We start from the raw sequence: 27,466 nt of genomic DNA, 5'->3' as shown, positions 1-27,466 counted from the left end.
GCCGAAGCACTGGCGCTAACGGGGCGCGTCCGAGCCGGCGGGACACCCGGCGCCCGCCCTGCCTGCGGCGGGGAAGCCCTGCGTGAGCCCGAGCGGGAGAGGCAGGGCTCCTGTCCTGGCGACCCTGCCACGGTCCCGGGCAGAAATGCAGCGGGGTGCCCAGGGCCCAGACACAGGAGTAGGAGCGGGGGGCCGGTCCCACAGCAGGCGCTGGGCGTACCCGATGTTTGATGTATGTAGCGTCCAAGGCCCTGAGCCTGCTAACACGGATGTGTGAGACACAGGGGGGTGAGGTAATAGCTTGTTCTGGACCAATTTCTGTCCACACAGAGCTCTTCTCCAGGCCTGGAAAAGGGGTTGGGAGTATGTCTACCCTTCAGTCACTACAGTGGCGCAGCTGCTGCATTTCAGTGTAGACACTATGGATGCCTAGGAGAGGGCATCTCCCGTCAGCACAGGCCAGGGGTTCGGGTACCCCGGGGCGGTATCAGCTCACCCAGATATCTGCCTAGCTACATAAAAAGCACTAGCAAAGTCGGTACAAACTGAAATCTTATAGGGACAATGATTTGTGTATACTGCTCTATATAGGGCACACTGAAATGTAGGTACATTATTTATATTTCAGTTGATTTATTTTATAACTGGTAAAAATGAGAGTCGATCGTTTTTCACTAATAGTGCGCTGTGACACTTTTTTGTATTTTTAGGTCTGATTTTGTAAGCAAGCTGTTTCTAAGTGAGGTGAAAGCTGGGCGTACACAAGACAAATCAGACTCCGGAAAGGGGTACCGTAGTCTGGAAAGGTTGAGAGGCACTGACATAGATAATCCGCCTCCCCACTGGGCTTCACGCAGTTCGGATACGTCTCTCAGGGCAGGGCTACGCTTCAAATGCTGCGGGAGCACAAATGCGCCCGAGCAGCTGCACTGCTGTAGGGCTTCAGTGAAGACCCTCGTTAACCAACCTGCGTGAGAGGCGATAGCTAGGTCCGCAGAAGCAGCCGTCCTGTCAACAGAGCGCTGTCTACACTGGGGGTTAGGTCGGTACAACTGCATTGCTCAGAGGTGTGGACTTTTCACATCCCTGAGCGACAGAGCTATACCACTGTAAGTTTACAGGATAGAACTGGCCTCAGGGGTGTGGATTTACCCCTGAGAGAGAGAGCTATACCCATGTAAGTCCCTAGTGTAGACCAGGCCTCGGACTGTCAGCCGCTGCAACAGGTTGTTTAGCATAAGTGGTTAGCAGATATTCTAAGGGACCATTCCATGTGAAATGACCCATTAACATCTCATAGCAGTCATAGAACAGGCGGAGGCGGGGGCGGGGGCGGGGGGGGGGAACCTAAGGGGTTGCAGATTACTGTAATAAAGCTAAGCCATAAATCCAGTGTCTTCCCAGGTTTTGTGTGTGACCTTGGACCTCCCTGTGTCTCAGTTTCCTATCTGTAAACGGAGGGGTGGTGTGATAAGTGCATGAAAGACTGTGAAAAGCTTTGAGATCTTCGGGTGCATGAGGAGACTAAAGGTTTTGAATAGCTTCTTGGTCACGCCTTGGTCAGGCTGCACATCTGTGCTAGTTTGAGTAAAGCATCATTTGTGATGTAGATGTACTTACAGAGGTGTCTCCATATCTCCCAGGCCAGGCGGTGCCTTCTGGCATCCTACCCATCCCTGCTGCATAGCCCTGACCTTCCCCAGTGTCTAGCCTCGTTTGCCTGGGGGGAGGAGATAGCTGATTTCTTTCTCTTATCCCCTCCAAAGAGCTCAGGGCCCTTCTCTCTGTCTGGAATGCAGCTCATGTCAGCCTACGCTTGCTTGCTGATGGGCTCAGCAGCCCTGCAGGCACATCTAGTTTGCCATCTCTGGGAGTGGCAGACAACAATATACAACCAGGGGGCACGCTGTGGGGAATGGGTCTGAGACCCCCTTTCCCTGCTCTAGGTGTGTTAGTTTACGTTAGGTACAGTTGGGTGCATCTAACAACCAGACACCCCCAAAAATCCTCTACCCTAGAAATATCCATAAAAACAACCCCCGCTGCTAGGGTGACCATTCACAAGTGTGAAAAATCGGGGCAGGGGAATAGGCGCCTATATAAGACAAAGCCCCAAATATCGGGACTGTTCCTATACAATCGGGACATCTGGTCACCCTACCCGCTGCAGGCAGATACAGCCTGTCCCATTCTGCCTCTGCAGCCCTTGGGGAACAGGGAAAGCTTCTGCCAAATTCTTCCTCGCTGGAGGGAGAAATGAAAGAAGCTCTCACCAGAGGGTGCCTCTGGGACTTACAACTCACTCTGCATCCGATGAAGTGAGCTGTAGCTCACGGAAGCTTATACTCAAATAAATTTTTCAGTCTCTAAGGTGCCACATGTCCTCCTTTTCTTTTTGTGATTACAGACTAACACGGCTGCTGCTCTGAAACTCTCTGCTTTCAGCTTCATTTCTCTGCTGCCTGCTCAGACGGTGCTGTATGCAGGGTTGTTGTGGGCATGTCGGTCCCAAGATATGAGAGGGACAAGGTGGGGGAGGTCATATCTTTTATGGCACCAACTCCTGTTGGTGAGAGAGAGAAGCGTTCCAGCCACACAGAGCTCTTCTCCAGGTTTGGGAAAGGTCCTTTGAGCATCACAGCAAATGCCGTGTTCCTCATCCAGTACACTAAACATCCCAATAACAACGGCAGGGGTGAAACCAGACCATCACAACACTCTCGAATGAGCTCAGATGGGAAAATGATAAAAGACAGGAGGGGGAACACTTTCCACAAAGCAATCACTCTATGTCTAACTTATCAGTCCTCATCCTCAAAGGAAACCTGCACGAGGACCACTCTTTCCCTCTGCAGGCTGGAATTATGCATATACCAACCCTTAGGCTCCTTAAGTGAGTCAGGGGACAGAGTAGAATTACTTGTGGTTATATCTCTGGAAATAGTCCCCACAGTTAAGCTCTGGTTCTGGGGTTCAGGTCCCTCCCACCTGTCTGTACACCCCACTTCCTTGTACTTGAGTGCCCAGGCCCTCAACTTCTGGACACAGTGCACACAGATTTGCTGCCTCCAAGGAAGCAGAGTCCCCCCGTTCACTAGCTTTGCCTCCGCTCAACACTCTCCTTAGCACCCGGCATGTAGTTGATAAACACGTTTATCTGACAAAGTTTAAGACAGAGAGTCAAACAGAAGTAAGTCTAAGGATTGAAAACTCCTGGTTACAGATAAATGAAAAATCTAAAATGCAAGCTAGAGCCACTACTTATAACTATGTTCCTTTCCTGTCTCATGAAGTAATTCTCACCCAATAGTCGGTCCATACAGCACTTGGCCAGTCGAGAGCTGGCGTCCACGTTTCTTGAGACAGCCGCCCTGGCAGAGTGTCCCCTCTGTAATGGATGCCATCTGTGGCCTTCTGTATTCTCTTATACAGTTCCAGACCTTTTGACTCTTCTCCTAACCTGGGACATTTTGTCACTGTTTGCACCGAGGTTCCCCCCTTTTGTGCTCTGTAAAGGGCCCGAGCCTGCCCCTTGTCTAGACTGTAAAAGCTCAGCTGGGCTGAGAGATGCCAGTTGTTCTCCCTCTTCACTGAGTTCGCTCTGAAAACCACCTCAGCCTAGGTGAGCAGTTTCCCCTCCAGCAGCTTTGGAACACAACATCCCATGTTCCATCACTCCTACAATATTTCCCATCCATACTTCTCCCACTAACCAGGACAACCAGCAAGTTCTTAGCTTTCAGCACAGACTGCACATGGCCCCCTTCACTGAACTCTCGCTCACAGGGGAGACATGCCACGTCTAGGCAAGTCCCTGGGTACAGACTTGTAACCATGAACCCTCCATCTCTTGCCCCTATAGGGCTCCCCGGTCACAGGCAGGGCCTGGAGTTTAGTCATTCCTGCAAGTCCAAAAGAGAAACCATTTCTCCAATGAGTGGAAGAGCCACAGGCTGAGTCCTTGGGAATCGTACAGTTTTATTGTTCGTGGTACAGAGCGTTCCCCTTGGAAACACACCCTCCGTAAGGGAAGAGCAGAGCAGTTGCTCGTTCAGAAAGGTTTCATCCTCTATAAGCAGGCAGTGGGCCTGACTCCCCACTGCTGGGCACCTGGTCTTGTAATTTACACCTGATCCATGGCACAGCAAATGCAACTGCTGTTTTGAGTGGAGAATTCTGATTCAGTGGCATCGCACACCTGCTTTGCACAAGTGCAAATGACACCACCTGATGCCAGGTAGGGGGGAATCAGGTGAGTGTCCAGAGAAGGGTCAGTGTATAACAAAAGCTTTGAACTGCACAGCAGCAAAATAGTCCAGCTGCCCTCACTCCAGCCAAACTGGAGGCAGAGAGGTCAGTGCCCCCGAGACTGTAGCCAAGGCTGGCACAGGAATAGATCTGCCCTGGGGCAATCATAGCTGGTACAGACCTCCTTGATCGATCCTGGAGTACAGCGCTAGACTTGTCTCTGCCTTAAAGGCTTTTTTTTTTAAATGGGGAGGAGAAGGGCATTGGGGGTGCGGGGTTCAGCTAAGAGAGAAGGAGGATTGTGCACTAGCTAGGGTGTAACTGTTTTCATTGCATAATGTGTATTTCATGGGGTCAGCCGCACCCAATCAGGACCCCGGGGCAGGAGGAAACAAGTTCAGCTCTACAAAACTAAAGCCATCCCCTCCCCCATAGCTCCATTGTCCTTCAGAACTGAGTCAGGAGCACTTGGGCTGGCTGCACCCAAAAAATAAGCTGCTCCCACGTGAGTGGCCAGAAGGAAACAGCATGCACAGCAGATTGTGCAAACACATAACATTTCAACTGGGCTCCTCCGGCTTGTACGTGCCCAGAGGCTCTGCTGGGCTCAGCTCATTCTGGACTGGGGAAGAACAATCAGTGACAGACTCTCCCCAATGCACCACAATTCATCCCCAGTGCATTGTGCAGAGCTTTGCCCCTCCACCTCCTTCCTTACATGGGGACTGGAATAGTTGACAATGGTGACATTTAAATTATCCTCACCTGACACCCGAGTTAACAGCCCCTCCCAGCTGAGCAGAGCAGTTCACCCCTCAGCGCTAGTGCTCCAGGCTCTTTGCAGATTCAGTTACCCTAATCTCACGTTGGTGAGGTTTTCCCCCAACTGCAGCAGCTGGAGACTTACTTTTCAAAGGAAATTAGACTCTGAAGCCTTGGATAGCAGCTTCAACGCCATGCTAGTGCAGCATACCAGCTCAGCCCCAACGCTGGGGGGCTGAAGGCAGCAGCTTTATAGAAAAATCCTAAACCAAGAGGTCTAGGTTACAAATGAAATTCTCAAAACTCTCCTTCTCCCAGTGGCCTGAACAGGTATTACCCTGATTCCTAGAGCGGAGAGACATGTCCTTGGTCACGGAGGACAGCTACTGTCTCCTTGAAATGCCGCGTTAACGGGGAAAGGCTATAATTCAAAGGGGTGTTGGACATTGATATGAACAACAACAAGATGCAGGGTTGTAATAATAAACACTTAAAGTAGAATTTGGGAAGAGAACCTCCACCAGCCAACCTCCATCGGGAGTCAGGAGATTTCCAAAGGGGGGCAGACTATCCCACACCTTCCTCTGAAGCGCCTGGTACTGGCCGCTGCTGGAGACGGGATACTCGTCGGGACGGACCTGGGGGGTGATCCAGCATACAATGCCTGTAGACTCTGGCATGTGCGGAGTTGTGTCTGGAAGCGGGGTGGTGTGTGTGTGTGATATCAGGCAGGTGGGAGGATGAGCACTGCAGAGGGTGCAGTGCATGGGAGTGGGCAGCTTGTTTCCTATTGCTGGTGACAGCTAAAAGCTACCTGTGAACTGAGCATTCTGCGCCCTGGTGCCCCAAAGCACCTCCTCCAAAGCCCAGTTCTCCCACCCAGACGCTGCTGGGCTTCCTCCACTCCTTTGCAGACCATGTCACCCCCATAATTCCCTTTCTGGATTCCCTTGTCCATAATGTCACTCAAGTGCTAGAGCCCTCACTAAGCCCCCTAGATCAGCTCTGGCCAGAGAGCCCAGTCAGACTCGACAGGCATTGGGCCACAGCGGGGCTGCATCTGCTCATGCCAGGTCTCAATCTGGCCCAGCATCCATAATGCCCGTACTCCCCGTGCAGCCTGCATAGACCATCGGGGGCTTGGCTGGATTCTTCACTGCCCATCCCTGCTCCAACTGTCCCCTGATCATGGTTAATCATAGAATATCAGGTTGGAAGGGACCTCAGGAGGTCATCTAGTCCAACCCCCTGCTCAAAGCAGGACCAGTCCCCAATTTTTGCCCCAGATCCCTAAATGACCCCCTCAAGGATTGAACTCACAACCCAGGGTTTAGCAGGCCAATGCTCAAACCACTGAGCTAGCCCTCCCCCTGTGTTCAGATGCCCTCCACCTCATCCTGCTGCCACCACCACCTTCCCCAAAAGCCAGGGCAATTCAGTGGAAACCTAAACCATGGAGGCCACAAGGGGCCCTCGAAGGCAATGTCCCCTTCCCCTGGGGGGGCAGTGCTATCCCCAGGAAACACTAAGCTTCCCACCACCAGCTAGCAACCGGCTCCTACAATGTCAGATGGCTCAGTGCTCCCTGGGACACAGCAATGGAGAAACAAGCCCAGAGGGCTTTTCATCCCCTCACCAGATAGCATCGCCAGTGAGAGTGTCCCCCTCTCCACAGCTGTATTGCCTTAAAGTGCACTAGGAACTACACAGGGCAGTGGAGACGGGGTGGCACATGTCCATTCTCCAGAGCATCCAGGAGGTGCCAGTCTGAGGCAAGGAGGGCAAAAGGGCAGAGGTTGCCAATCCTCACTGGATGAGCCCTGACGCTGGCAGCATGTTCTCGCTGGCGCTGTGAAGTAGGACTCGGCTCCTGCCATCCAGTTCTGCTCCATGGCCCTTCTCTGCAGGAGAGGCAGGGGTGGCATGGGTGGGGAAGGAGAGAGGAAGGCAAAAAACAGGGGACATTTAAAGCAAAGGCCTAGGCTCCACCGAGATGCCATGACAGACTCAGGGGCATTTAACTTTCCAGAGCCTGAATTCCAGCTCGGAAGAAATAGAAGGAGTCTCTCTTAGGGCAAAAAGGAAAGGAGGACTTGTGGCACCTTAGAGACTAACAAATTTATTTGAGCATAAGCTTTCGTGAGCTACAGCTCACTTCATCGGATGTACTGAGTGGAAAATACAGTGGGGAGATTTATACACACAGAGAACATGCAACAATGGGTGTTACCATCACTCTCGTTACAGTGTGTATGGTAACACCCTGCTGCTACTCTGAAACCTTTCTTAGGGCAGTCAGGCCCCTCCCCCCCCCCACTTCTGGGGGTCTCCAGATCTACCTAACCCCATAAGCGCTTCCTCTGATAACCACCAGAGGGATTCAATTCAACCATCTCCCCAGAACCCCGGGCAGCAGCAGCTCCTAGTCTGAACACTTGGGGCATTTCTCTGGAGGTTACCACTTGTTGCTGGTCCCATGCCAGAGGCATATTAGCCTTTCCCAGCCCTACAGAGAGCAGGGCCTTGGCCTCACTTACCCGCCTCCTCCAGGCTGGGGAAATGTTGGAATCCCTCCAGATCTGCAGACAGCAAGACTTGGAGAACATGGCCCTGAGGAGAGAGGACAGGATGAGTGCGGTTGTGACATTCCAGCTTCCATCGTTCACAGAGACAGCAAAGACTTCCAGATGTGTATCCTGGGAGGCTTAGGAAGGGAGGCTGGGCCGAGTTGACCCCAAGAGCTCAGTCCCTAGGTAGGAGCAGCACAGATGACAGCTGCAGCCCCTCCCCCCCGCTTGATCCATATGAGTGAACCCCAGATTCTGCAGCCACTGTAGGAGCAGCCTCCCCCTTCTTGAGTGGGCAGGTGCAGCCCATGAGGACAGCAGGTCTCAAGACGCCATGCTCCATCTTGACCTGAGCAGCCAGGCCACAATGCATGCTGGGCCAGGATTTTGCATCTGAGCTGATGGGCACTGACATCAGCTGCGTTAGTCGCACGTTAGGTACAAGCTTCAGGTTCTTGGTAAATTGCAAGTGCAGCCCCAAGTTCTCGAGCTTCCTCTGGGGAAGGAAATTTGGCTGAGCTAGTCTGGTGACCAGCCCACTGGAGAATATGGCAGCAGCCTTGGTTTTGGAAGCAGCTGCATGACAAGTGCCCATGTCCCTGGTCCGAACTGACAGCCAGTGCCCACCCCTACTTTCCAGACACACCTGCAAGCCAAAGAAGGTCAGGGTGAGGCCCCTTTTCCGGAACTCCTGCAGCAGGTCTGCCAATCCCATCACCACGGTATAATCCATGCTGCTGACGTGGGTGCAGTCCAGGATGACACAGCGTGGCGGAGACACTGAGGGCGAGAACACCATGTGGTCACCTCACTGGCATTTCCAGCAGAACATTCACCAGCCACCTGGGCAGGAAACTTAAAGCAGGAATTGATCTTTCTGAGCCTGGCAGTTTGGAGTGTTGGCACGAGTTTCGCCAAGCCTCTGTTGATCCTGCCCCACCCAGCCAGCCATTTACACTGGGAGGATGCTGAAGGCCAGACAAGCCTGAGAGACAGTGAAGGATAAAGCCTTGATAGCTGCATCAACAGGTCCTGCCCAGGCAGGGTGAATCCCAGTCCATTTCCAACTAAGGCTTTCCCCAAGATCTCTTCCCTACAAGCCGCAGGGGGAGGGCTCTCAGGGGCCAGCTGGCTGATCACAGGAGGTTCAGAATCAGCTTCATGGGCATTTGCCTGAGGAGTTGATCTGAATTTGGGGTTGTATTTATCCAGGAGCTCCAAGGCTGACAAAGACCCCACTGTGGAGCAGCCATTCTGGCCTCGTTTATATTCAGAGGCTCAGCAGTGAGACCAGCGCTGTCCACAAGCTACAGCATTGAAACGAGGATGCGCTTGGCTTGTACCAGATGGGCTGATAGTCAGGGTAGACTGCACCGTACCTGCCAGAGCCCATCTGTGCATGGCATCTCGGAGGGACTCAACAGCGGGGAAATGCAGACCACTCGCAGGCTGCATGAGAAGCACCCCCTGCTCTGATAGCTGCAGGAGAACCAAGAGGGGAAAGATGAGAGGTGGCTGCGCTGGGTAATGTAACATGCTCCAAATTCTCAGCCCAGAGCCAGTGTCCCCCTCACAGTGGAGGCGGGTGCGTAGGTAACACAGCCAGCCATTGTCCCTCACACTGAAGGGGCGTGTGATGGAGCCTTCACCCCATCTCCCACCACACACCCATGACTCCCCCAACCGCACACAGACAGGCTGGTGTGTGTGTGTACACTGGAAATGGAGGGGATCAAACACCATCAATGCTAAGAAATGCTGCCCACACCATTCTCAGCTGCCTGCATTAACCATTTCTTTGCGTCTCTTGGACTGTCTCTCTGCACAACAGCTGGGGCAGATGAGGGCCATGGGGGTGTTAAGTAGGGATGGGGCAGGATCGGAAGAAGAGGAAGCCACATGATGCACCCAGCTATTGCTCCAGGTAGATGCCTATGGCAATAGTGACATCCTCCCACATCTCAGGGAACCCCACTGAAGCTGAACCCCACACAAGGAGGTCTGAGCCGCACCTTGATCCGAGGCCTGGCAATGGTGTAGAGCAGGAGAACGCCGGAGACCAGCATGCCGGCCATGATGCCATACTGAACCTCCCAGAAGCAGAGCAGGAACGTCACACACAGCGGCACAAGGTCCAGCCCTGAGAGTGAGACCCCAGTCATTGCCTCGTCCCATCCGTTCACCCTCCCACACGGCAGCTGTGCCGCGAAGCCCCCAGCGTCAGCCAGCAGCCTGTGGAGCCAGGGGAAGGGGAATGGACGAGGGAACAGACGCCCGTTTGCATCTGTAGAGGGGGAGCGGAGATGCCTTTGCGTGTGGCACATCACAGGCCGGAGGCTGCCGGTGGCAGGAGAGGGTTCAGATTGGGGGGCAGGAAGTCAGGGTTCAGTGCTAACACAACATCCAAACATCTTGGGGCTCCCTGTGTGCTTCAATCCCAACATCTGGCCGAGCACCACATGAGGGCTACCAGAGATGCGGGGAGGGGAGGGGATACTCAAAGCCCTCATCTCAAGAAGGGCAGAGTCTGGAGCTGGGTCAGTGAGCGGGAGAACACCTGGCCAGAATCCCCAGGCTGGGACACGGGATGTTTTACAGCAGTCTGGAAACGTGACGTGCTGCCTTGGCGCTGAATATTATCACCTAAACTGCCCCCTCTTGGTCCAGGGCACCCCACAGGCATCTGTCTTTCTGTCCACCAGGGCACAGAGCGCTCAGAGGAGGGAGGGAACTACGCTACATTCAGGTGTGGAGCACACACAATCAAATGGCCCTCTCAGATCCCTGCGTAAAGGGCACAGGTCCAGCAGAGTCTTGCCTGAGAAAAAGAGCTCTGTGTAGCTTGGAAGCTTGTCTTTCTCCCCCACAGAAGTTGGTCCAATGACAGATATTACCGTCCTCATGGATATTTTAACCAGGTGGGGTTATACCAAATCCCACCCTTTTCCGAGCATCGCCAGTAACGGCCTGCAAGTGGCGCTGCATTCCTTTGAACTTCCCCCTATAGTGAAACCATGCAAAGAGCAGGAATTCGCCCTCTGCGGGGATGAGACGGAGCCCCAGGCAGGTGTGCAAAGCAGGTTGCTCGTGGTGCCCGTACGTTTAACCCGCCACAGTGTCCTGAAGATCCTGGCGTCAAACATAGGAGCCACGGCGCAAATGATGACAGCAGCCAGAGCCGCTTTGGGAATGTAATAGAAGAGCGAGGTCAGGTAGGCCAGAGAGAGCAGGACCAGGGTCCCTGGGGAGACACAAGGCAGATGGTGAAACACAGCCACCCGACCCCAAGCCACGGCAGGGCAGGGACACCCCAGCCTTCCTCCCCGTACACACACACTCAGCCCAGGCTCACACAGGTGAGGAGAACAGGATGTAAAACCCTGGGGAGGGACGAGCCCAGAGGTGGCCCTTGGAATGGCAGGGGAAGCAGCAATGGAGTCCCTGGGTGAAGGCGGGGCACCTACCTGTTATCAGCCCCCCTGCTGGGGTGCACACACCCGTCTGTGCATTCACCGCTGTCCTGGAACACAAACCAAACGCACCGTTACAGGCCGTGCGAAGGCCAGCTCCTTCCAGCTCCCCAGTGCGATGCGGGAGCTGCTGGATGGACTCAGTGTCATAAGAGGGAGGCCTGGGGACCGGCCCCACTTTGAGCTCCTGTCTGTCCGGAGACTAGCCCCTCCCCAGGGCATGCAGTACACTGGGGAAGGCCCTTGCCCCCCACCCTAATAAATCATCCAGGTAGGAACAAAAGCAAACCCTGAGGGTCCAGGCGGGGGGCATGAGGGGCAGGAGTGAGGGCAAAGCTACAGCACACATGGCCCACTGACATGGGGCAAAGGGAAAAGGGCCCCTCTCCACTGGCTGGGATCCAAACCCAGGCCCTGACTAGGTTCACCCAGCCCCTTATCAAGGATCCCCCGTGCCCTGACAAGGCTGGCCTGCCGAACTGGCTGCCAGCCTCAGTGGTGCTACTCACCGCCCAAAGCTGCCGGTGACGGGGTAGGAGGAGACGAAGGAGCCCAGGAGGTTGGTGAGGCCTGTTGTGGGGGGAGAGACGGGATGTTGTGAACTGTGCAGTCAGGAGGGGAGTCCAGATGCTGCCTGGCTTGGGGGGCAGAGTGGGCCCTCCATCCCATCAGTTCCAGCTCGGTGAGGGGCAGCCACCACCAAGGCCCCTTCCAATTAGCAGACAAGGGTCCACAGCAGGTTCAGTCCTGAGACTGGATTCCCAACCCTGCCCCAGCCAGGCTGGAGAGAGGGTCCCCCCCAACCCCTTACACCATGTCCTGGCAATCCCCCGCCCCCCTGGCTGAGCTCTTACCCATCGCCAACAGCTCCTGATTGGGGTCGATTCTGTAATTGTTCTGTGAGGCTGAAAGAAGGAGGTTGTGACTAGGCAGAACTCCCTACCCCTTTATCCCAGAGCTTCCTGCGAACCCGGTGCCAGCACCCGGGGGGGCGGGGGGGGGACAGCAGGGTGCATGGAAGGGCGAGTCAGCCTTTGCGGGGGAATGACATGTGTCACAGGCTCCACGGGACCCCTGAGAAGTGGCTCATTTCACCACCTTCACCCTGCAGGTCACATTCCCCTCACCTGGAGAGCAGTAACAGGCCTTACCAACACTGAGCTCTTGCCTTGGGGCATGGGGAACCTCCCTACCGCATTCTGGTACCTAGGAGCTGCCTCACCAGGGCAATAAACTACAGGGGGAAATGCCCAGCTGTGGGGGAATGTTCCATGTGATCCCCCCGCCCCATCCACTGACTCTACACTCCAAGGGACAGCCCCCAAGCACCTCCTTCCTGCACCCCCAGCGCTTTTCTTTGACATGTGGAAGGTCCCACCCCAGGGGCCTTCCCCACTGCCGCCCGGTGGCAGCTGACTCCAGACCCTTCCCCATGTGAGGGCCGAAGGCTGTGGGAGCCCGAAACACAGCACGGCAGACCCGACACCATACCAAAGGCCTTGGCAATAGCGACAGTCTCCATCAGGCCCATGAGAGGCACCACAGCCAGTCCAGCTCCCAGGTCCTGGGGAGGGGATGGAAGAGGCCAGCATGAATATCATGGCAGAGAGCGCTGCAGACGCAGGAGATGGTGCCCTCTGCACTGTCCCCCCATCTCTGAGGGCAGCAGGAAGTGCGAGTCTCAAGAGGAAATCTCCCATGATGCAGCTCAGCCGAGCGAGGGTAGACAGGACCCCTCACTCCACTAGCCCTGTGCACATACGTGCTGGAGGGCAGGTCACCCCAAGGCTCCATGCATCCAGCCCTGTCTGCTCCCCAACTGGAGGGAAAGGGGCAAAGGGGAGAACCCCCAATTCCCATTGGAATCCCACCTCTCTCGAGCTTGCTCAGCCATTTAAAGGTACGGTACAGAATTAGAGCACCAACCTGGCATGATCCCATCCGCTCCCACCACCACTCACCTGCACCATCTCGCTGAAGGACACAGTGCTGTTGGCTTCGGCCTTGGAGAAAGGCGGCAGCTGGAAGGGAGGGAGCCCCTGGGGCGTCGCCCCAGTGAGGGTGAATGGCTGGGAGCCCATCCCCTGGAAGGAGTAGGCGACCAGGCCAGCAAACAGGACCACAAGTGCATTGCGAGCTACATCAGAGAGGAAATTACCAGGGTGAAAGCATCGCTCCAAGCCCAGTGGGGATGGGCATAGTAGAGGGACATGCACTGGGGACTCTTTCCAGCCCAGGTGGACGCCTGCTGTCCATAAGAGCAGGGGCAGCAGCAGAACGAACCTCCCACCAGCAGGCCTCAGCCCTGCCCTGGAGAGACCCACTGTGCAAGGGGCGTTCAGTCTCCACTCAGTCCTGGCCCTTTCTGTGGGGGCTGCCCACAAGGGGCCAGGCGCTGCCGGTCAGGACAGTGGTTTGGACCGCTGCCTCTCCGGGGGACAGACCCATCTCAGACAAGGGCCCCTGAGCAGCCATCCTACTGGAACAACTTGTGGGCCCTGCCAGCATGGGCCAGATTTGGGCCTAGTGGGGAATGGCCCCCCTGCCCATCACATCCCCCCACAGCCAGCCTGGGCCAGAGCACTCTCCCAGCAGGCATTTGCTGCAGGCATACAACGTGCTGTTTCTTCCTCTTCCTCGTTTCTCCTCATCACCCTGTGACCCTGGCACAAGTCCGGGACCTTACGGGTGCTGCCATGGGGAAGAGCAAGTCAGAGCTGGGCAGGGCAGTCAACTAACCTGTTGCTGTGGCCCAGATGATAAGACGACTGATCCTGACGGACAACAGCTCCACCCGATGGACCCTGGGGATGTGGCCTTTCATCGCCCTGAGCCCCACAAGCACTGCCAGGCAGACCAGCCCCAAGAGAGCATCCCCAGCCCTGCAAACAGACCAAATCCGGGACATGTTGCAACATACTGCAATCACTACTGAAAAGGTTTTCTCTCGTGGGAAGGGCCCAGCCCAGCCCAGGCCAGGCTCCAGTTCTGAGTGAGGAGACTCGTCTCTGCCACAATCAGATCAGTTCTCAGGGAACAGGGAGAAGGACCCAGGTCAGAAACCGGACAGGAATCAGTGGAGCAGGATCCACTTCCAACCGGAACTGGCCAGGGACAACCATTCCCCATTTCAGCCCCTCACCGCCACTCCTGCAAAGGGCATGTACTCTGCCCTCACTGCCCAAAATGGATCAAGGATAGACAGGGCTGTGCCGGGGTGTGGAGTCACAGGGCAAACCTTGTGTGATGGGGCATTCACCCCACATGAGCCCTGGAAGGTTAACGGAAGCAAGAGAGGCCAGTTAGCCATCGGCTGCACCTGGAGGGGAGCTAGGCCCCAAGGAGGCTTAATCGGGGATGAAGCTCACATGGGCAGAAACAAATGGGGCTGCTCTACAGCCAGGGAGGGGGGCTGCAGTGAGGAAGCCTGCAGCCCTGCTCCTTGATCCTAGGGGAAGGAAGCAGCCCAGGGAAGGGGCAGTGAGGGCTGAGAGAACAGACCTGAGCTGCTGGGTCGAGGGTCCCCAGATTGGAACCCGGTGCAGAGGGGAGGCCTGGGTTCCTGTACAAAGCACTGTGGGAGTGATGCAGTCAGCACAGAGGATAGTGAGAGACCCTGGTGAGACCCTGGATGGTGGTCTGGCTGGTGGGCTAACCAACAAAGGAGAGGCACTGTGGCTCCTGACTAGCAAGGTGGGGACTGCAGACCGAGTAAATGGGTCAAGGTGCTGGCCGACTGCAGGATGGGGCGCAGACAGTGGTGAGCTAATTCCCCAGATGAGCCACGAGGGGGCGCTGCTGAGCAGTGAGTAGCATCTGCCCCTTACACCCAGTAATTTCCTCCCCACAGGGGCAGCCAACAGAGGCAGGGCAAGGTGGGGCACAGAGACAACTGAGCTCGCAAGCTTGGGCTGCCTGGGCAGTGTGAGGCACAGACCGTCCCAGGGCTGGCTTGAACTGGGAGCCATGCAAGTACCTGCTTGGTGCTGGCAACTCGCTGACGGGCTCAGTGCCCTGCTCTACCGATGGGACTGGGCGGGGAGACAATTCATAGCTCCATTTTCCGCTGCATCCTCCCCCACCCCGGCAACGGGAGAGGCCATGAACTGTCAGGCTGACCCCATGCATCCTCACGCTCCAAACCAATCCAACATGATGGAGGGCATGGAGTGTAGCTTCATGCTGGCACAGGGCACTGGGCAGAGTCTGCTTGTGCCCGGTGTGACCTGACAGAGGACACAGCAGGCAGCTGCACCTTATACTCACGGTGCCTTTCCCAGCCCTGCGTTCCCCCCACCTCCACACCAGCCACGCCAGGATGCTGATGGAAGGAACGATCAAGGAAGAGCACAGAGATGTCTGCTGACCTGGTCTCCCCGATTCTTTGGAAGGTGTGATACACCTGCAGGAAGAACTGTCGTGGAATGTTGTGCAGCCCCAGGATGTTCTGTGCAAACAAACAAAGGCCCCATGAAAGACCAGCATAGCCCCAGCTCCCAAATGCACCTGACAAGTATCCCCAATGACAGACCAAAGCCGCATGGGATTGGACCCTTCCCTTCCCCTCCCCATGGCGCTGGCCCATGCAGTGTCTTTTGTGTCTGCTACCTGGAAGCTTTCATCAGGGACCAGACCACGTAGCTGTGTGCAAACCTCTGGCCAAGGAATTTTCTCCAGATCCTTCCTCCACCCCTAGGAAACTTTGGCGGCTCAGTGGGCAGACAGTTCCCATTCTCCCAGATGTCTGGTGCTGAGGCAGCCCCTGCCCCATGGAGACAGAGTCCTGCTTCCCATGCAAGCAGACAGGCTCTCCCAAACGTGGTATTCAAACTGGGATGCTTTCCTTGACCCACGACTGTCCAGCTGCCTCCTCTCGAGTTCTCACATGTCACCAGAGGCTGACAGTGAATGTGGCTAAAAGAACTCAGAGGTTCCTCCCAGAAAGAGCACTTGATAAAACCATAAGAGATTAGCTGATGATTTCTGTTGTTTGGCGCCTTGCAAAGCATATGCTGACCCACATCCCATTCTGATTACAGTCAACCACAAAGGAAATGTGGCAATACCTAAAATCACCACAAGGAATGAAGAGGATTGGCCAAGCCGTGGACCAGTCAAACCTCACAGCCAATCCCAGCCCCCCACATCCCTCCCCGTAGAGAAAAATCACCCACCACAGCGGTCAGAGGATACTGATTGTCTCCGCAGCACCCCCATAACCCCCGCATCACCCGAGAGGAGGACAGTGTATTGACAAGGGAAGCAAACAAAGCTTAGTCCACACAGCGTAATGACCAGGTCCCCCAGCCAATGGGCAGAACATCACCTCCACTTGCCCTAGCACTGAGCACAATCTCAGCTCTGGGAGGGAGGGAGCGAGGAACCCACTATGGGTCACTAGCATGGCAGTGCAGGGCACTCACCCCATCACACCAACCTTGCAAAATCCTTCTAGTGCGCTCATCTGGCGCAACCCTGTTTGCTTGTTTGTTTGAGGGGCCAGTGAAGTATCCTTCATGTTTCCACTGATATCACGGCGCCAAGCTAAACAGAATGTGCAGCTGGGCCGGTGAATTTTTATGACAATTTTGCAAGGCTGCATTAGGCCACTGGGCAAGTTAAACTAAAGAAATAGAGAAGCCACAGGGAGGAGAAGGTCCTACCTTGACCTGGTTGAAGCTAATGGTGACCGAAGCGGCCGAGGTAAACCCTTTAATGACGGGGCAGGAAACGAAGTCCAGTAGGAAACCTGCAAAGGATGGAAATTGCTATAAGGAAGCTGCTCTCCTAGGTACAGACTGCAGCATGCACACACATGCAGAGTGCAAGGCTTTACAAATCAGAGCTGGACAACAGCAGAGACATTTCTTGTGGGGACAAGTTGCTAGAATGAGAAGCGTCATACAAAAACAAGGCCTAACATGGCCGCAGCATCTCACCGAGGTGCAGGAGACCCATGGCTAGCTGGATACAGCCTGACAGGAAGGTCAGCAGGATGGCATAGGCAGGGTCATGGAACGCATAGGAAGAGACCAGCAGCGACATAATGGCCGTTGGACCCAGCGTCACATCTTTTGAGGTCCCCAGAAGGCAGTAGACAAAGCAGCCCATGAAGGAGGAATAGAGACCGTACTGCACAGGAACAAACAGAGCCTTCAGCGCCAGAATCACAGTGACCTGGGAACCTGCTCTGACCATGCCAGGACCGGGGCATTCTGAAAGGATGGCTGTGATTGGTTAGCAAAGGGTCTGGCCAGGGAAGTATCCCAGGGGAATGTATTGGGCAATCTTTGGAAGAAATGTCTGTCACGTGTTCGTCACCCTGATGTCTGTACCACACACTTTCTGAAAGAGGAACGTGGCCAGTCCCAGGAGGCTGCCTGCCTTCAGCCCCCCAGTGTGCCCTGCCACTCACCTTGCCACGTGTTACTGCCTCGCTAACACCCACCCAGCCCCCCTGCTGTTACAATCTTCAGCATTCTGCCAGGATATGCAAGCACCTCCCTCCACTGTAATCGCCCTCACTGTGAACAGTGCCCCCTTTATAATGCTCAAAACTCTGCATTTTTGCAGTGGCTACCATTAAAACATTGAGGTTTACTGTGTGGCAGTATTTACAATATCCTCTGTGCTGTGACGGGGAGACTCCTCCAGTACCACAGGACATTTAGCTACTGCAGCTGGGGAACATCCAGCCTGTAGCGGCGTTGGGGGCAGGTGCTATAAAGAGGACACTGTAGACTTACTCGCACATGGAATGAGTGAGTTCTAAGCTTGGCTGTATGTATGGCCAGGTGAGGAGCCTGCATTGATCAGATCAGCACATGCCTGTGCCAGGGACAGCCCAAGGGATGTACTTCTCAGTGTCCGCAGCACTGAGGCATTGGGGTCCCTTTGTGAAAAGAGGAGGGGAAACAATACCTATTGGTTGCCTCGAGATGACTCTGCAAAGGAACTTGCCACAGCTGCTTCCACCCCCCCCGGCACAACCCTCCAGCTCTAGAATCAAGCAACCCACCTGAACTGGCAGGCCGGCCACCTCGGCATAGGCCAGTGCTTGCGGCACGACAGTCAGGCCCACGGTCACGCCAGCGATGAGATCGAGCTGCAGCCACTGCAGAGAATACTGGGGCAGCCACCTGAGGACAGGGAGCCTCCTCTGCACTGTGCAGTAGGAGCAGCATCGCTCGGGGGCCTCTCGGTCCCGCTCTGCCATAGCAGCTTTCTTGGGAATTCAGACCAGTGCGTACCACGCTCCAGGCTCAGCTGGGTCTGTCAGGGCGCCACTAGAATCCCCTGCAACGATCTCAGGGGACATGGTGACCGGGAGAAGACAGTCTCCTCAGCAGCACTGTTCAGTAGAGTTCTCTGGTTCGCCAACATACCTGCATGGGAAGGAGGGTCAGAGACTCGGCCTAGGCCGGGCAGGGATGCACGGGGCACTGTCTGTCCATTTATAGCACCCACCGATGGACTCCTCTCCTTCCAGGCTCCTATTAAGGCCCAGACTGAGGGACGCCTCCACCTCCTCCATTCAGCTGCTGAGGTCTCCTAAGGCAGAGCCTTGGCCCTGGGGGCAAGTGCAGAGAACTTGCTGGGTGGAGTTTTTCTGCCCCCCATGGACTCTAGCTCCCTCTCCTGGAACATTTTCCCAGAGGGACACTGGCGAGCTGCACTCCAGGGCAGGGAGTGGGTCCCAAGGAGCCGGCCTGGGCAGAGTGCTGCTCAACGGGTTTCTCTCTCTCTCTCTCTCTTTGGCAAAAAGAAGGAAATAGAGAGTTTTTACATGAGGCTGCAAAGAAAGAAGGAGCCTCCACCCCGTTCCCAGAAATGCCCAGCACATGGGTCTGGGCAGTAAGTCGCCCAGCAGGGCCTAGTTTGCTCTGATTATTTTACAAAGCCAAGGGCCGAGAACAGAGGAAGAACAGTCAGTGCTAGCTGGATCCGCGGCAGGGACAGGCTGCACACATCTCTCCACCTGCACAAGGTGACAAAGACCCACGCTGAGGAACACAACAAACCTCATTTCACACAGGAATATCAACAAAGATACATTAGAATTGGAAAAGGTACAGAGAAGGGCAACAAAAATGAATCCGATTTCATGCATCCGATGAAGTGAGTTGTAGCTCACGAAAGCTTATGGTCAAATAAATTGGTTAGTCTCTAAGGTGCCATAAGTCCTCCTTTTCTTTTTTTAAAAATGATCGGGGGTCTGGAACAGCTTCCATAGGAGGAGCGATCAAAAAGACTGGAAGTGTACAGCTGAGAAAAGAGGTGACTAAGGGGGGATATGATAGAGGTCTATAAAATCATGTACGTTATGATGTAGAAAGCGAACAGGGAAGTGTTATTTACTCCTTCACATAACACAAGAACCAGGGGTCACCTGATGAAATACATAGGCAGCAGGTTTAAAACAAAAGGAAGCACTGCTTCACACCACACACCCTCACCCAGTGGGACTTTTGCCAGGGGATGTGATGAAGGCCAAAAGTACAACTGGGTTAAAAAAATGAGGTAAGTTCACGGAGGACAGGTCCATCAATAGCTATGAGCCAAGACAGTCAGGGACGCAACCCCATTCTCTGGGTGTCCCTAAGCCTCTGACTGCCAGAGGCTGGGCCTGGACCCCAGGGGACTGAGGGATCCCTGGATGATTGTTCTGTTCGCTCCCCCTGAAGCACCGGGCAGGGGCCAGTGTGGGAGACAGGACCCTGGGCTAGACGGACCATGGGTCCAACCCCGTGTCCTTCTGAGAGCCCGAGCAGGGCGAGGCGCCTGCCCGCAGTACTGGAACAATGTGTACCGGGGGGGGAGGCTAAGAGCCATTGATCCGCACGGTCAAACCCTGGCTCTCATGGAACCACGTCGAGCCAGGGGGTGCGGCGGCAGCACCCCAAGGTCCAGCAGCTCCGGCCGGGAGCCCAGGGACAGGGGCTGCTCTGCGGTACGCAACGCCTGGGGTGGGGGGCACCCCGCGGGGTCGGAGGGCAGGAGAGGAGGCGCCCGGGGGCCCTGGAGAGCTCTGGCTGCCCCGGCCCCCGAGGGTCGCCCCGCACGTCCCCCCCCGGCCCCAGCCCCGCACTCACCCGCCCCAGCCGCCACCGCCGCCGCCGGGCGCCCGGACCCCGGCCCGGCTCCTGTGACGCGCCCGGGGCGGAGCCGGCGTGGGGCGGTCTCCCCGGCTGGCGGCCGGGCCGGCGGGAGGGGCCCGGGCTGCAGGTCGCCATGGGCCTGCGCTGGGCGCTGCTGCTGCTCGCCCTGGCGCTGGGCCGGGGCCGGGGCCGGGGCCGAGCCCGCCACGTGCTGCTCATCGTGGGTGAGTGCGGCCCGGGGGGCGCGGGGAGCGGGGCCAGCCCCCGGACCGGGCACCCTGCGCCACGGGTCAGCCCCCGGACCGGACGCCCTGGCCCCTGGGGAGCGGGGCCAGCCCCCGGACCGGACACCCTGGCCCCTGGGGAACGGGTCAGCCCCATGACCGGACACCCTGGCCCCTGGGGAACGGGTCAGCCCCTGGACCGGACACCCTGGCCCCTGGGGAGCGGGGCCAGTCCCATGACCCGGCGCCCTGGCCCCTGGGGAGCGGGGCCAGCCCCTGGACCGGGCACCCTGGCCCCTGGACCGGGCACCCTGGCCCCATGACCGGGCACCCTGGCCCCTGGGGAGCGGGGCCAGCCCCATGACCGGGCGCCCTGGCCCCTGGGGAGCGGGGCCAGCCCCTGGACCGGGCCCACTGGCATCCAGGCCCTAGGGATGGCTCCTGGACTGGGCACGGGCACCTGGCACCCAGACCCTGAGAACAGCAACCAGCCCCTAGACCAGACTCCCCTGGCACCTGGACACAGGCAGCCAGACCATGGGGAGCCCCTTAGAGAAGCTCCTAGTGGCCATGAAATCATTAGCGGTGACTCACACCCATGGGAGCAGCTGCAAGGAGGGGATTCTGGAGTCACTGCTCTGACTAACTGCAGGGTCCCCGCTGCAGCCCCTGGGACAGGAACTGCCTGAGCAGCGGGAGCTGAGTGCAGTGTGGGGCTCTGCCGCCTGGTTCCCTACAACTGGACACTGCAGGGCCCATGGCAGGATTTGAACTCAGGCTCGCAGAACAGACGCATGAGCATCAGCCCTGTGAGCTAGAGGACAGTCTCCCCGCTGGCACCTGTAGCTGACTCATTAACCTCTCCTGTGGACCAGCCGCGGGGACAAATACCCCCCCTCTTCTAGTGCCTGTTACAGAGCCCCTGGGGCATCAGAGCCCCTACAGTTAGGCCTCCCCACATGGTCCCTGAGCTCACAGCCTGTCCTGCTTCTCCCTGGGCCACAGCGGACGATGGCGGCTTTGAGAGCGGCGTGTACAACAACTCCGCCATCAACACCCCCAACCTGGACGCCTTGGCCAGGCGCAGCCTCATCTTCCGGAACGCCTTCACCTCCGTCAGCAGCTGCTCCCCCAGCAGGGCCAGCATCCTGACCGGCTTACCCCAGGTAGGGCCTTCCCGAGCCGCTGGCTCTGCTGCCTCAGGCACTTGCTGGGCCCCTCCTAGCGCTCAGGAGAGGCCACTGGCCATCCGCATTTGTAAGGCATCCAGCAGCTTAGCTCAGCTGGTCCTTCCCTAGGCCCATCAAGGATCGTTCCTTACACTCCCTGCTCTGGGGCTTTGTCCATGGCTTAAGCGATGGGTCTTCCCCCACTTTCCCTTGATGGCCTATTGCCCAGTCCCCATGTCTGGTGCCTCCATGGTAGCATGTGCTCTGCCCGTGGCACCTGAAGACGGACGTGGTCTGGCTCTGCAGGGCGGCCGGTGCAGGGACGTGCGTTTCTGGCCAATTTGTCTCATTGTTGGTCTCTGTTTTGCAGCACCAAAATGGGATGTATGGGCTGCACCAGGACGTGCACCATTTCAACTCTTTTGACAAGGTGCAGAGTCTTCCCCTGCTGCTCAGCCAGGCACATATCCGGACAGGTAAACAGCCAGGGTGCTGGGAAGAGAGGGGAGGGGAAGCGTGTGTAAAGCCATTCCCCTTCCCTTCCCACGCTGATCTCACTGAACCCCTCTCTTGTGAGAGCTGGGCAGTTAACCGTGTGCCAAGATACTGCCCCACGACACAGGTTTCGTTAAGAGACACGCACACACGCTATTTAAATCAAAGGGATTGACATCACTGATTTAGTCATGATTTAAATCAGCAAGCAGGAAACCTCGATTTAAATCACAATTTTAACCTTGCTTTGCCTTTGTCCTCCTCTCATTTTCCTAAAGAAAGGTTGATTTTCATTGGTTGGTAACCATTCAAACGTCAATTTGCAGCTAACTGTGCAGCCTTTGTGCTACGTTTGGTGCTTCGTTTTGCTAACCAGAAGGATGCAAACATGAATTGCTAAATATTACTTTTTAAATTTAATTTACATTATTTTAATAGACAATAAGTTTAGGCCTTAACATAGATTGTCAATATCAATTTAATTTTAAATAGGTCTGTTTTTTAAATTAAACCTGGATTTAATTTAAATTTTAAAAATCCAATTTTAATTTAAAAATTTCTCTTTTTTTTTATTCGTCAATTTTTATCGACCCTGCTCCCACCCCCCAGTTGGGGCACTGACTCTGCATTTCTGCCCAGACTAGTCACTTTCACTTCTGTGTCAGGCATCTATAGGCCAGGTTTGGTTGTGCAAGCCAGTGTTTCCCTGCTGCCCCAAGCATCAGAGCAGGGCAGTTCCTGACCGTGCCCCGGGGGAGCATGGAAAGACCGAAGCAGCATCCTCTGTTCTAACTGCCTGCTCACATGCTTGCTCCTGACCTGCTGGGGCTCTTTCTCCTGCAGGGATAATTGGGAAGAAGCATGTTGGGCCAGAGACGGTGTATCCCTTTGATTTCGCGTACACTGAGGAGAACAGCTCTGTGCTGCAGGTGGGCAGAAACATCACCCGGATCAAACTGCTTGTCCGGAAATTCCTGCAGAGCCAGGATAAGAGGTGAGGCCCTGCACACCCCGCCGCAGGATTCTCTCTGGGACTGAGCAACCTTGCCTCCTAGCACCCTCATCCTGATGCACAGAGTACCCCCGTGCCTGAGTTACAGGGAGATGTAGCCGTCAGCACCTTCCATCGGGTTACCAGCTCTCCTGGGGGACCCTCAGAGGCTCTATGGGAACCAGCTTTGCAGCTCTGAAGGCTTGTCTTCAAGTCCCAATTCATCTCAAGTGAAATGAGCTGACGTTTCTCTCTGCAGGTAGCCCCAGGCTTTGGTTGGAGCCCATTGTTTGCCGTGAGCTAGTGGCAGGTCAGGATGGTGGGCCAGGGCTAAGGTTAGGATTGGGGTCTGTGGGAGGCATCAGGCCATGCTTGAGCAACCCTTTCCTGCTCAGCCCGGGCTGTCAGCCTCTCCCAAGCACTGCAGTCACAAGCTCTCCTCTCGGGATTTCCAGGCCGTTCTTCCTGTACATCGCCTTCCATGATCCCCATCGCTGCGGCCACTCCCAGCCCCAGTACGGGGCCTTCTGTGAGAAGTTTGGCAATGGCGAGAGCGGCATGGGCTGGATCCCCGACTGGAAGCCCCAGTCGTACAGCCCAGAGCACGTGCAGGTAGGACAGGTCTGTTGGGAACCAGCTCCCCACGCTCCAGGCCAGAGCTGGGCAGCAGAGCGGGGAAGAAGGCTCCTGCAGGCAAAGCTGTGGGGTGTCTCGGGGTGACCCTGGCCCTTCCACCCTGCAAGGTGTTCCAGGGGGTGAGTGGGGTTAGGAGGGGAGCAGCCCTGAGCACAGAGATGGAGCCACAGTCACTGGCAGGGGCTCTGTCCTCAGTTCAGCTCTGACGCCTCCTGTCTCCCACCCCCACGGCTCTTGGAGCCTCCAGCGCTGAGCAGTTGCTGCTTTTCCTCCCCCCGCAGCTCCCGTACTTCGTTCCAGACACCCCAGCCGCTCGCGCTGACCTGGCCGCCCAGTACACAACAATCGGGCGCATGGACCAAGGCAAGTACCAGCTGGGGTCGGGCAGCAGGACGTGGGGGCCTGAGCCCCCAGCGCAGGGTCTTGCTGGGTGCGGGGAGAAAATCCATCCTCAGCTGGGGTGGGGGGCTGGGATGGAGGCAGCCCTCCTGCTGGGTGAACGTTCAGGTGCCCCCCAGCAGCCGCACAGCTCTGCTCTTCTCTCTGCACGCAGGGATCGGGCTGGTCCTGGAGGAGCTGCGCAGCACCGGCTTGCACAACTCCACGCTGGTGATTTACACCTCCGACAACGGCATCCCCTTCCCCAGCGGCAGGACCAACCTGTACTGGTCAGGCACTGCGGAGCCCATGCTGGTCTCCTCCCCCGAACACACTGAGCGCTGGGGGCAGGTCAGCCAGGCTTATGCCAGCCTGTTGGGTAAGAGTGGTCACTTTCCCTCTGGGGCCTAGGCCGAGGCAGGGGTCATTAGGGGAGTTGGGTTGGGGGCCCCCCCATAGAGTGCTGAGTAGAGCGATGCCAAATCATGGGTTGTCATCCCCCCGCCTATGCTCACACCACGGGCATGGCTGGGGGTGAAGCCCTGGCTCCTCAGCCCAAAAGACAACTCTCTCCCCGCTGGATGGATTTGCTTGTCTTTCCCAAAGAGAGAGAGCCGTGTAATCCCCAGTCCACAGGAACGAGTCTGGTGCCGGAAAGAGGAGGATGGAGTTTGAGAGCATGAAGGTGCCCCGCCCCCAGGGAGAGGGGACTGTGGGATAGGTGGGTGACCCCATGGATGTACAGGGCCGGCCCCAGCTCCAGAGGGCTCACAAGCCAACAGGGGACAACGGCTCAGGGCTGCAGCAAGGTGGGCGGATCAGTGCGGGAGGGATGCCTGGAGGAAGTGGGTGTGAAGGAGAAAAGGGCGTTGGGTCAGGAAGCAGGAGGCTGTTCCCCCACAAGAGGAGCCGAGCAAAAGAGTGAGGGTGGGAGTGGAAAGAGACGAAAGGGGCAGTGAGAGAGGCCCAGGAGCCCTGTCCTCCAGCGGCTCATGCCGGTGACTGACTCTCCCTGGTGGCTCCACCAGAATGGCAGGGAGCCCCCCCTCACTCCCGCAGGCCCCAGCTGCAATTCCCTCCATCCTCGGCCTCCATCCTCCAACTGGGTTCTGCCCCCTCTGGTCTCGGGGACTGAGTCTCTTTTCAGTGGTTGTTCTGCCCCACTCCACTTGCCAGTTGTGGACGTCGCCCACTTTTCCCCTCTCCAGATCTCACGCCCACCATCTTGGACTGGTTCGCCATCCCCTATCCCAGCTACAGCATCTTTGGCACCAAGACAGTCCAGCTCACCGGGAAATCGCTCCTGCCAGCCCTGCTGTCAGAGCCGCCCTGGGTCACGGCCTTCAGCAGCCAGAGCCACCACGAGGTCACCATGTACTACCCCATGCGGGCTATCCAGCACCAGCAGTTCCGCCTGATCCATAACCTCAACTTCCGGATGCCTTTCCCTATCGACCAGGACTTCTATCTCTCGGCAACCTTCCAGGATCTGCTCAACCGGACCAGAGCCAGGCAGCCGACCCACTGGACCAAGACCCTACACCGGTACTATTACAGGGAGCGCTGGGAGCTGTTTGACCGGAGCAGCGATCCCACCGAGAGCCGGAATCTGGCCTCCGACTCCCGGTACGCCGGGGTCTTGGAGCTGCTCAAAGCCTATCTGTTGAAGTGGCAGTGGGACACTAACGACCCTTGGGTGTGTGCCCCAGATGGCGTCTTAGAAGAAAAACTGAGCCCCCAGTGCCAGCCACTTTACAATGAATTGTGAGTCACCACCTCACCTTGCTGGAGTCTGCATTCCTTACACCAGCCCAGCCCCAGGTCCTGCTTGGCCCTCGGCTCCTCCCCAAATCCTGATGCAGCCCCAGAACCCCCAGGGAACAGCTAGCTCGTCTGCCAGATGAGACATCAAGTGCCTAAACGTGCAGCCCCCAGGCTCCAGGGTCCGCAGAGCGATCCCACAGCCACTCCAGAGCTCCCTTCGCCCTCCATCTAGCACAGGGCGGGGCAGCAACCAGAGATGGGCTGGTCCCACTCCCCCATTCACACAACTGGCGTGTGCTGTGTGTGTCAAAACAGCATCTGCCCCTGAAGCTCAAACGGACATTTTCCTCCTCCAGTGCGGTGTCTTTGCACCCGGCACCAGGCAGCGCTGGACTGCAGCCAACCAGAAAGCTGTCAAATACATGGTCTCAATAAAGTCGCCGGGAGAACGTCCTCGGCTTACGCACAAGCTAACCTCTGTGCCCATCTCCTGCTGAAGGCACTTCTCGCTGTAGCTCTTCCTGCGGTGGCTCCAACAGCACCTCCTGCAGCCAGAGATGGGGACTCGTGCTGTTGGGAGCTCCCCACATTGGGGCTTTTGTCCCACTTGCCAGGCAGTCTCCAACTAGCCAGGGAGGAGCTGAGAGAGCCCACTCTCCATAGGGCCGGTACGTTGGATTTGGTGTCACCGCATCAGGGAGGGCCAGGAGGGGTCTGAACACACAGTGACTGTCAGTAACAAGAAGATTTAATTTAGCAAAATGTACAGAATTTACAGTCCCTGGAACAAGCACACCCTGTTCAGGCCTGGATACCGGCTATCCACAGGGCTCGGAGTGGGGTGCGCAGAGATCCAGAGGGAGCTGGGGTACCCAGTACAGTGGGGGCAGCTCCGGGCAGGGAGGAGCCTGCGTGGCAGGGCACATGGCAAGGCCTACAAGAGTTGCTGCTCCCTCCCTGTGCAGGCAGGCTGGCAACTGCACTTCTGAGCAGCTAGTGCCAGGCTAGGAGAACAGGTGGCCCAGGCACAGGTGCCCTGCCCACCCCGGGGACCCGCCCTGGCACCAGAGACACTGTTCAAAGGCAGCCCCGGCTCACCCCTAGCTGCCCTTTCACACGATGACAGAGGGGTGGCATTAAAACCAGCCCCTCTCTCTAACTAGAGTTACTGTGTTTCTCTGCCAACGGGGCAGAGGCCAGCTGGGCAGGCAGGAGGCTCACCCAGCGCTGCAAAGTCTATTAGCCCTTTAGGTAAGAGGGTCTTTCAAACCTCCCCCTCCCCACACCCCAAACCAAAAACTCTTGGTTTAAATAGGTGACATTTGCAGAGTTGCCAGGGTGACTGTTCCCCTCCGCCCCACCCTGTGTCCAGGGAGATCCGTGAAGATCTGTTCTATCCACACAATCTTCTGCTCGTCGGCGACGGCTGCTCGCACGGCGCTGACCAGCGCATGCAGGTCGCGCCTGGTGGCGGAGGCGATGGTGCCGTACAGGCAGGGCACTTCCTCCAGCGGGGCCTCCTCCCTCCGCACACCGTCCAGAAGCTGCTCCTCTGTCGCTCCGAGGCAAAGTGCCTTCCTGACACGGGGCTGGCGGGAGATGCCGGCGGGGGATGCCCCGAGCCCTGTGACCAGCAGAAAGCTGGCTAGCGAGCGAAGAGGCAG

General features: G+C 56.8%; 2 protein-coding genes across 5 annotated transcripts; one reads left to right on the top strand and one right to left on the bottom strand.

The window, feature by feature from the left end:
• Positions 1-3,960: 3,960 nt before the first annotated feature.
• SLC26A11 (solute carrier family 26 member 11) lies at positions 3,961-20,186 on the bottom strand. Of its 3 annotated transcripts, none has more exons than XM_077833794.1 (17): positions 20,140-20,186; positions 18,066-18,432; positions 16,987-17,179; positions 16,711-16,796; positions 15,415-15,494; positions 13,787-13,929; positions 13,009-13,184; positions 12,539-12,611; positions 11,902-11,952; positions 11,557-11,617; positions 11,042-11,097; positions 10,678-10,818; positions 9,590-9,717; positions 8,957-9,056; positions 8,224-8,357; positions 7,548-7,620; positions 3,961-6,911 (listed from the first exon to the last, which is right to left on the bottom strand). In XM_077833794.1, the coding sequence occupies exons 2-17, from the start codon at positions 18,261-18,263 to the stop codon at positions 6,817-6,819; spliced, it is 1,788 nt and encodes a 595-aa protein (XP_077689920.1). In that variant the 5' UTR covers positions 18,264-18,432; positions 20,140-20,186; the 3' UTR covers positions 3,961-6,816. The 3 variants fall into 3 exon arrangements, with proteins under 3 accessions (XP_077689920.1, XP_077689921.1, XP_077689922.1); XM_077833795.1 differs by lacking the exon at positions 20,140-20,186 and adding an exon at positions 18,515-18,643; XM_077833796.1 differs by lacking the exons at positions 16,987-17,179; positions 20,140-20,186 and adding an exon at positions 18,515-18,643.
• A 61-nt stretch (positions 20,187-20,247) lies between these two features.
• Positions 20,248-26,276, top strand: SGSH (N-sulfoglucosamine sulfohydrolase). Of its 2 annotated transcripts, XM_077834062.1 has the most exons (9): positions 20,248-20,369; positions 21,375-21,535; positions 21,909-22,014; positions 22,877-23,027; positions 23,480-23,636; positions 23,942-24,023; positions 24,214-24,417; positions 25,247-25,583; positions 26,159-26,276. In XM_077834062.1, exons 1-9 carry the CDS (start codon positions 20,279-20,281, stop codon positions 26,235-26,237), a joined length of 1,368 nt encoding a protein of 455 aa, XP_077690188.1. In that variant the 5' UTR covers positions 20,248-20,278; the 3' UTR covers positions 26,238-26,276. The 2 variants fall into 2 exon arrangements, with proteins under 2 accessions (XP_077690188.1, XP_077690186.1); XM_077834060.1 differs by having other exon boundaries at positions 25,247-26,276.
• The last annotated feature ends 1,190 nt before the right edge of the window (positions 26,277-27,466 follow it).

This window comes from Eretmochelys imbricata, chromosome 14 (assembly GCF_965152235.1).
Source record: "Eretmochelys imbricata isolate rEreImb1 chromosome 14, rEreImb1.hap1, whole genome shotgun sequence".
Taxonomy (NCBI): domain Eukaryota; kingdom Metazoa; phylum Chordata; order Testudines; family Cheloniidae; genus Eretmochelys; species Eretmochelys imbricata.
The sequence above is the reverse complement of the archived record's forward strand: the minus strand, read 5'-3'. Positions and strand labels throughout refer to the sequence as shown.